The 9,522-nt window shown below is 40.0% G+C and overlaps 1 protein-coding gene across 1 annotated transcript in view; it reads left to right on the top strand.

The window, feature by feature from the left end:
- The first annotated feature begins 1,471 nt into the window (after positions 1–1,471).
- NXPE2 (neurexophilin and PC-esterase domain family member 2) overlaps positions 1,472–9,522 on the top strand; it is a 31,256-nt gene continuing 23,205 nt past the window's right edge. The window contains 2 exon segments of the mRNA XM_059929310.1: positions 1,472–1,497; positions 2,483–2,588. Coding sequence (XP_059785293.1) covers positions 1,472–1,497; positions 2,483–2,588 — 132 coding nt within the window.

The raw sequence follows: 9,522 nt of genomic DNA, 5'->3' as shown, positions 1-9,522 counted from the left end.
TCTTTCAATACATTCCTTTAGAAATTATCTACTGAATCTCTGTGCCAATCTTCTGCATGCTGTGATCACAGCCTTGATATCCATAGTTATATGGATATGTGCCTGGACGGATTGGTACAGATGCAAACAAACAAATGTTATATGTACATACATATATCATATATGTGAAATATACATATGTATATCTATATACATATCTCTCCCTAGGTATCTCTGTCTCTATAGCTATCTCCATGCAGAGCAATGCAAATTGAGCATGGCTGGTATAATATGGTGGTAACAGGTCACCTGGTAGGTGGCTGCATTGTGACTACTTTACCACTGTTAGTGACAATGATTCCCCATGCCCATAGAATTTGCTCTTTTGGATTCTCTCCTATCCTGTTACAGATGCAGAGTGCAGTGAGATTTAGACCTATGGCTCCTCCTCTTATGGCCTGAGATTGATTTTATTCATTCATTCATTCATTCATTCATGCCACGACTGCGCCCCGCCCCGCCATATGAGGGATCTTAGTCCCCCGACCAGGGATCGAACACGCGCCCCCTGCAGTGGAAGCGCGAAGTAGTCGTAACCACTGGACCGTCAGGGAAGTCCCCTGAGATTTAATTTAAATCATCATTGTTGGAGTGCTTAATGGATGCAGTTGTTTAGACCAAGGGAAAGTGTTTCCAAAGAACACACTCCAAAGATTGAGAAGAACCAGCCAAATCAAATCTCAGTCATTCAAGAACCGTGGACGAGGGCTTCTGTTTTCCTTCTTTCCAGTTTTTCCGATACTTCTGCTACTGTGGAAGTGACTAATTTCCACATGACAGCGAAACGAGGGCATAAGCAAAGGAAATCCACCACGTAAATAAGTAAATAAATAACTACGTAAGACCTCAACCAAAGGTGACCCTGGGCTGGGATTAGATATGTCCGTTCTCTGAAACGAACTCCCTCCTGGCTTCTTTCTCTGGCTCTGTGGAGTGAGCAAGGGCATTTCATCGCTGGGGAGGGCTGTGATTCTACCTGGCACATTCTGGCCACAAATGGCATTTCAGCTTTTTTTTTTTTTTTTTTATTAATTTATTTATTTACGGCTGTGTTGGGTCTTCTTTTCTGTGCGAGGGCTTTCTCTAGTTGTGGCAAGCGGGGGCCACTCTTCATCGCGGTGCGTGGGCCTCTCACTGTCGCGGCCTCTCTTGTTGCGGAGCACAGGCTCCAGACGCGCAGGCTCAGTAATTGTGGCTCGCGGGCCCAGTTGCTCTGCGGCATGCGGGATCTTCCCAGACCAGGGCTCGAACCCGTGTCCCCTGCATTGGCAGGCAGATTCTCAACCACTGTGCCACCAGGGAAGCCCGGCATTTCAGCTTTTGATCAGTGAAGCTTATAGGCTTCGAGACTCCAGTCCCGAAGTAAATGCAAAGACTGCTTTATCCGAAGAAACTCAGGACGGCTGTAATTCCTGTGAGAAAATATGTGAATATGATGGAGGAGATATTCATCCATAGGTACCGTACTGCAGAGACAGGAGGGAGAACCATAGACCAGTCGGTGCTTTTCAAATGGTACATTGCAACCCTTTAGGGGATAGTAAAATTATCTTATTTGGGCATGAAAAATACTTTAAAAATGGAATAGAGTAGTATAGAGTAAAATAGAATAACTAGAAAATATCACAGTACATTGCATGCAGTAAGGATAAGGATTGTTTTATGAAACTTTGGGGTGTGTGTGTGTGTGTGTGTGTGTGTGTGTGTGTGTGCCCTGAAATGAGATTTGATATGATGTTCTTACTGTGGGCCCCAGGCAAAAGAAGTTTGGGAAACGCTGCTGTAAGTTAACTCTTTGGCACATACTTTTGGTATTCTGGGTTTGCAAAACAAAAACTAAAATTCTGGCCACTCAACAATGACCTTCTCTAAAGAATACACTCTTGCCCTTTATGGCAATGTTTCTCAACTACTTTAGCATGAGGTGATTAAAAACCTGAGGTGGAAACAAGCTGCCTAAGAAAACAAAGGGGAGATTTAGAAGGAAGCCCCCAGAAGCATGTAAGACAAGGGAGAGTGGATACTAGATAATGCATATGTGCGTGCATGCATGCATGCGTGTGTGCATGTGTGTGTATCTGAGAGAGATTTAGAGACCAGAGTTCATCAGAGGGCATCAGAAAAAAAGTGTTTCTTGGGGTAAACAGTCATGAGAGAAAAGGCTCAGAGCCCTGATGTGATTCCAAACGAAAGAGTTCATCTGAGCGTCAGAAACCAGGAGTTCTTTCCTGCCTCACCCAGTTCAGCTCTCTGCTTTGTGGAGGACAATTGTTTCTGATTTCTAATAGAACATATGATGGAATTTCCTGGAAACTCAGAAGAGAGCAGTTGTACAGCACACAACCCTATTCTGGAAAAGTACTGAAGAGGAACCTAGGTATACACAGCAATGTTATATTTATTTGATTTAACGTGTGATTATTTCTCCTGTCCTCTCTTACAGGATTCTTGCTTTGTTTCCAAATGCTGTAGCTCATAAATTACTGCTGACGTTGATGTTTACCTTAGTTTTCTGGGTCATTTACTTCTCTTCCAAAGACCTTGAAAAGGTAGGAATTGTTTCCTTTTTCAGAATTTCAGAAAGGGTGACTTTGAATGCTCAGTGTGATCAATGAAAGAATTAAAAGTTAAAAGCATGTTATCTTAGCAACAGATGTGGATGAGAGGGCCCTTTGTTCAGCAGTTATTCCTTTGACACCATGTATTCTATTATTATTATTTTTTTCAGTGGCAGGTGGATTTACTGCCGTCTCTGTAGTGTCTGGCCCTGCTAACCATCCCTTCTAAACATTCTCTCCGACCTTGACCTCTGAGCCTCCAATCCAATTAAATCTCTGTGTCAGCCCCTGCTTTTTTCACAGGGTTTTTAAAAATTCTTTACATAGTTCAGTTCACATTTTTTGATTTTCCCTTTCTGCAGTCTTTTTTAAAAACTGATTTTGCTTTACTTTCTCCTCTTCTCAACCATTTAGTACAAATCCGATCTTTCGAAAATTCTGCTTTCATCATCTTCTTGACCTGATCAAAAACTTTCACCAATGGCTTTCACAGGTGGTAGCACTGAGGAGATCAACTCCTTAGTTAGCTATTCAACCTTCTTCTAAATTTGAACCCAACTTCTTTTCAAAGTATCTATTTCACCTTTGTCTAATACAAACCCTCAGCTCCAAACAAGAAGGACCACAAATGTAGGATGTTCAGACGATGATGTGAACTGGTAAATAGTAGAGCTCTCAAATCACAGCTCAGAAGCTTTCTCTCTGTGAGTCCTCTCTGTAAATATGTGTTTTCTAGATTTCTTCCATCAATCCTCTTCTCGTTCATGCTTGTACCCTTTAATTCATAGGCTCAGGTCCCACCCACCACCAATATTAGTGTTTCTTAAAGTGAGGTCTGGGGCTTCCCTGGTGGTGCAGTGGTTGAGAATCTGCCTGCCAATGCAGGGGACACGGGTTCGAGCCCTGGTCTGGGAAGATCCCACATGCCATGGAGCAACTAGGCCCGTGAGCCACAGCTACTGAGCCTGCGTGTCTGGAGCCTGTGCTCTGCAACAAGAGAGGCCGCGATAGTGAGAGGCCCGTGCACCGTGATGAAGAGTGGCCCCCGCTTGCCGCAACTAGAGAAAGCCCTCGCACAGAAACGAAGACCCAACACGCCAAAAATAAATAAATAAATAAATAAATTAATTAAAAAAAAAAAAGTGAGGTCTGGACACTCTCTGCACTGGAACACCTGTGTCTGTGCATGTGTGTGTAAAATGCAGATTCCTGAGCCCTACTCCAGAGCTACTAAAAAGAAATCTTTGGACTTGAGACTAAAATAATGAAGTTTTGAAAACTCTAATCAGAAAAGATACATGCACCCCGATGTTCATAGCAACACTATTTACAATAGCCAAGACATGGAAGCAACCTAAGTGTCCATCCACAGATGAATGGATAAAGAAGATGTGGTACATTTATATAATGGAATATTACTCAGCCATAAAAAAGAATGAAATAATGCCATTTGCAGCAACCTGGACGGACCTAGAGTTTATCATACTAAGTTCATTTCAGCAAGTCAGACAGAGAAAGACAAATATTATATGATATCACTTATTTGTGGAATCTAAAAAAATGATACAAATGAAGTTATTTACAAAACAGAAATAGGCTCACAGGCATAGAAAACAATCTTATGGTTACCAAAGAGGAAAGTGGGGTCAGGGGTGGGGTAAATTAGGAGTTTGGGATCAACAGATACACACTACTATATATACAATAGAGAGTCCAGTGGTTAAGACTCTGCTCTTCCATTGCAGGGGGCACAGGTTTGATCCCTGGTCGGGGAACTAAAGATCCAGCATGCCGTGCGGCGCAGCCAAAAAAAAAAAATAGATAAACAGCAGGACCTACTGTATAGCACAGGGAACTATATTGATATCTTGTAATAATCTATAATGGAAGAGAATCTGAAAAAGAATATATATGTAACTGAATCACTTTGCTGTACGCCAGAAACACAACATTGTAAATCAACTATACTTCAATAAAAAAATAAAATGATAAAGTTTTAACAAGTCCCCCAGCTGATTCACATGTCCACTGAAGTTTGAGAATCGCTGCCTACGTACTTCCAGAGCTGAGATCTCTTCTGTGCCCCACTATTCAATACATTCATCGGTTATCTCCACCTCAATTCCACTAGTGTTACCAACACAAAGAAAAGCACACTGAGTTTACGCTCCTCTTCACCACCCTCCTTGGCAAAACAGGATCACCCAGAAACAAATTCTCTGCTCTTTCTCCGCTCTCTCCTCTGTTGCCACAGCCCATTAGTCAACCAAGCCAAAACTCTCTCCACAAGCAATCAGCCGCTAATCTCACAAATTCTACCTCCTAAATCTCTCTCAAATCTATCCTTTTATCTCCATCCCCAGAGTCTTGCTTTAGTCCAGTCCTTTGTCATTTCTCATCTATGGTGTGGAAATAGTCCTCTAATTAATTTCCCTGGCTCCCAGTCTCGGCCTGCTCTAATCATTCATTCAGCAAACGTTTGTTGAGTATAGATTGTGTGCCGGGGCTGAACTAGGTATTAGGGATACAGAAATATAGGACATCATCTTTATGTTCAGGAGTCTGAGATTATATTTCTAAAATAAAAATGCCGTGCTCCCAACTTCAGTGGGAACATGGCAGGGCCCAGACTTCCTGGCACAGTGTCTCGGTCAGGCTTTTTTATTAAAGGGTACAGAAAGCCTGGCCCAAGGCATTCTTGCACTGGCTGTTTCCTCTGCCTGTTCTTCCTCCAGGTTTTCACATGGCTAACACTCTTCCTTCAGGTTTTTGCTCAAATGTCATCCTCTTTATTTAGCACTAGAAACAGCCCCCACCCTACCTCTTAGTGTTTCCCTTACTCTGTTTGACTTTTAACTTTCTAAAATACTATATAATTTACTTATTTATTATGTTCATTGATTATTGTCTATCTTGACCTGCTATAAGGTGATCTCCATAAGAGAAGGATTTTAATCTATATTTATTTGTTGGTATATCCCAAGTGCCTAGAACAATGGCTGGCACGTAGTAGGTGCTTAATAAATAACTGTTAAATTACAAAATAAGGACTGTTCAGTGATCTAGGTGAGAGGTAATGGTGACCTGAAATAAGGCACTAACAATGAGGTTGGAGAAAAGTCAATGAATTTGAGACAGAATTGACGGAAATAGATTGACTGTGGTGAGGGGGTGAGGAGGTGGAATTAAGCAGTAATTATTCTAGATATGTACAAGTACATGACTGGTGATGCCATTCACTGAAGTATAGAACAGAGTAGGGGAAGTAGTTTTGGAAAAAAAGGTAAGTTTAGATACGAACAGTTTATGTTTGAGGTGCTTTTATGTCATCTAAATGGAAATGTTTCTTCAGTAGACTTGAATATAGACATTTGAAGCTAAGAAAGACGTGGTTTAGGAAAATGGATTTAGGAATCATCAGAATATAAATGGCAGCTTAACTCATTGGTGTCTGTGACAATTCCTTGAGTGAGCTACAGAATGAAAAGAAAAGGACCTACTGTATAGCACAGGGAACTCTACTCAATACTCCGTAATGGCCTATATGGGAAAAGCATCTAAGAAAGAGTGGATATATGTATATGTATAACAGATTCACTTTGCTGTACACCTGAAACTAACACAACACTGTAAATCAACTATACCCCAATAAAAATTTTAAAAAAGAAAAAAAAGTTGCTAGTGCTATTGCCCCGAAGAACAAAAAAAGCACTGGTCTGAGAAGTGAGTGGTAGGAAAGAAAGTGACTGATGAGAACTCCTGAGAAGTTTAACTGGGTAGGGATAGGGAATAAGCAAAAGTTAGTATAGCAGTTCTTTTTTTAATATGAGAGATACATGAATGAATTTAAATTCTTATGGAAAGAAGTTAACAGAAAAAAATTGGAAGCAGAAAAAAATGGTATGGTACAATTAAATAGGGCAAGGTGACAGAAAGTTGAATTGCCATATGACTACTTTTTTAGATTTCTAAAGCTGAGGTTAAGGAACAAAAAAATTTAGGTATTGGAGGAGTTGCCTCCTGGACATTGAGGTCTACTTGGAGGATATCAGGATTTTTTTTTTTTAAATAAATTTATTTATTTATTTATTTATTTTTGGCTGTGTTGGGTCTTAGTTTCTGTGCGAGGGGTTTCACCAGCTGTGGTGAGTGGGGGCCACTCTTCATCGCGGTGCGCGGGCCTCTCACTATCGCAGCCTCTCTTGTTGCGGAGCACAGGCTCCAGACGCACAGGCTCAGTAGTTGTGGCTCACGGGCTTAGTTGCTCCGCGGCATGTGGGATCTTCCCAGACCAGGGCTCGAACCCGTGTCCCCTGCATTGGCAGGCAGATTCTTAACCACTGCGCCACCAGGGAAGCCCGATATCAGGATTTTTAATGATGAAGACTATAAGTCAGTTTCTTCAAAATTTTCAGGCAATGAGTAGAAGGTACCAATGACTAGAAAATGATGGATAAGATTATGTAGTAATTAGTGATAGTTGGTCAGATGTATCATGGAGAACAAAAGATCTTAGAGTCTTCTGAAAAATACTGTATGTATCAGTGTCTATATATATGAAATATATATGTATTTGAATTATATATTTATATTTATATGTATTTACTATATATATCTTTAATATATATTTGAAATATATATACCCCTAATATTTATATTTGAAAAAAATATATTTGAAACAAGTTGTTAAAAGAATGAGGCAACTGGGCTAAGAGAAATTGAGCATTGAATCCTGATCTACTATTATTGAATTATTATTGAATCCTGCTACTACTATTTTAAAGAGACTTTCCCCTTTATATGACTCATTTTAAGGGTCAGGCACAAAATTATTTGTTTTTCCTCACTCATATTTATGGTTCATATATTGTGTAATTCCATTGCATAATATTCTTGAAATAATGGAGGAATGGCAAACAGATAAATGGTTTTCAGGGGTTAAGGGATTAAGGAGGGGTGGGCCTGGAAGGGAAGTAAGTGTGACTAAAAAGGGCTACATGAAGGAGTTACAGATACAAGGAGTTCCTGGAACTCAGTGACAGTTCTGGTGGTGATGGAAATGTTCTGTATCTTGACTATATTCAGTGTCAATATGCTGGTTGTGATATTTTACTACAGTTTTACAAGATGTTATCATTGTGGAAACTGGGTAAAGGGTATATGAGGTCTCTCTATTATTTCTGACAACTGCATGTGAATTTACAATTGTCTAAAAATAAAAAGTTTAAGTTTTCCCTCATTGCTATACTACTGTTCAAGTTAAAAATCTCATTACACACTGAATCTTACACAAACCATATTTCCCTTAAGAGTTTAGAACCTCATGTGGTGGTCAGCTTGCCTTTATCAGACCTTGTCCAAATGTTCCTGCCTGATCTCAGGTGCTACAGGAATTCTAGGGAAACATATTAGGTTTCCCACTCAGGCTGAGAAACCTTCTTCTTGCCCCGTTTGTCTGGCTGAAGGACCAAAAGTAGGGATCTCATAGAATGGGAAAGGTTTGGGGAGATTGCAAAGACAAAGCTCAAAAGAGTTATCCCGTAAAGAGGTGGATGAACTCCTGGGCTCAACTCTGAGTTTAGCATGTGTCACTCTTACCCTAAATAGCACACTAAAGGCTTAGGGAATTCAGTTACAGCCTGGACCATTGCCCAGGTCCCAGACTGACCACTGGATGTTACATGCATGGGACAGATTCAAACAGTACAGCCAAAGGTTTTGAGAACTGAACAGACCTTGAAACTAGAGCCCACAAAAGGTGGGTTGGAACTAATGGCTTTAACCTAACTAGATCAATTGCCTGATTTAAAAAAATCAACATTATCTTTAGGGTTTAAACAAGATCCAGAATCTCACAGCACAGTAGTTAAAATATCCAAATATAAGCCAAAACTATTCAGCATATGAGGAACCAGGAAAATTACAACTTGCAGGAGAATAAGCAAAGTCACCAACCCTGAGATAATGTAGATGTTGAAATTATCAAAAACTTTAAAACAGTAGTTATAATTGTATTAGTTTTCTACTGCTGCTGTGACAAATTATCACACACTTGGTGGCTTACATGATACAAATGTATTATCTTATGTTTCTTGAGGTCAAAATTCCAGAATGAACCTCACTGGGTTAAAATCAAGGTGCTGGCAGTGTGCGCACCCTTCTGGACACTCTATGGGAGAGTTCATCTCCTTGCCTTTTCTAGCTTCTAGAGCTCGTCTGTTTTCTCTGGCTCCTCCATCTTCAAAGCCAGCAACTTTGGGCCAAGTTCTTCTCACACCACCATCTCTTTGGTTCTCCCTCTTCTGCCTCTCTTTTTTACTTTTGAGGACTCTTGTGGTTACTTTTGACCCACCTGGATAATTCAGGATAATTCAGTATTCCCTATTTTAAGGTCAGCTGATTAGCAACCTTAACTGCACCTTTGATTTTAATTTCCTTTTGCCATGTAACCTAACATATGCATAAGTTTTGTGCAATAGAAACACAGATACCTTATTCTTTTTCCTCAATAGGTAGGATGTTTTTTCTCTCTCAGGCTTCTATCATGATTTTTCTCTTTGTCTTTGATTTTCTGTAGTTTGAGATGATATGCTTAGGTGTAGATTTTTAAAATTATTTATCTTCTGTGGTGTTTTCTGAGTTTCCTGGGTCTATGGTTTGGTGTTTGTTATTAATTTTGGATAATTCTCAGCCATTATTATTTCAAATATTTCTTCTGTTCTTTTCTCTTTCTTTTTCTTCTGATGTTTCCAGTATGTGTATGCTATACTTTTTATATTTGTCCCATAGTTCTTAGGTGTTCTGTTCCTTTTTGCCTTTGCTTTTCAGTTTGGGAAGTTTCTACTGACATACCTTCAAGCTCACTGGTTCTTTTCTTGGCTGTGTTTAGTCTACTAACAAGTTCATCAAAGTCATTCTTTGCTTC

This window comes from Balaenoptera ricei, chromosome 8, assembly GCF_028023285.1.
Source record: "Balaenoptera ricei isolate mBalRic1 chromosome 8, mBalRic1.hap2, whole genome shotgun sequence".
In the NCBI taxonomy this organism is placed as follows: Eukaryota; Metazoa; Chordata; class Mammalia; order Artiodactyla; family Balaenopteridae; genus Balaenoptera; species Balaenoptera ricei.
Note: the sequence above shows the minus strand (reverse complement) of the source record. Positions and strands in the feature narration are given on the sequence as shown.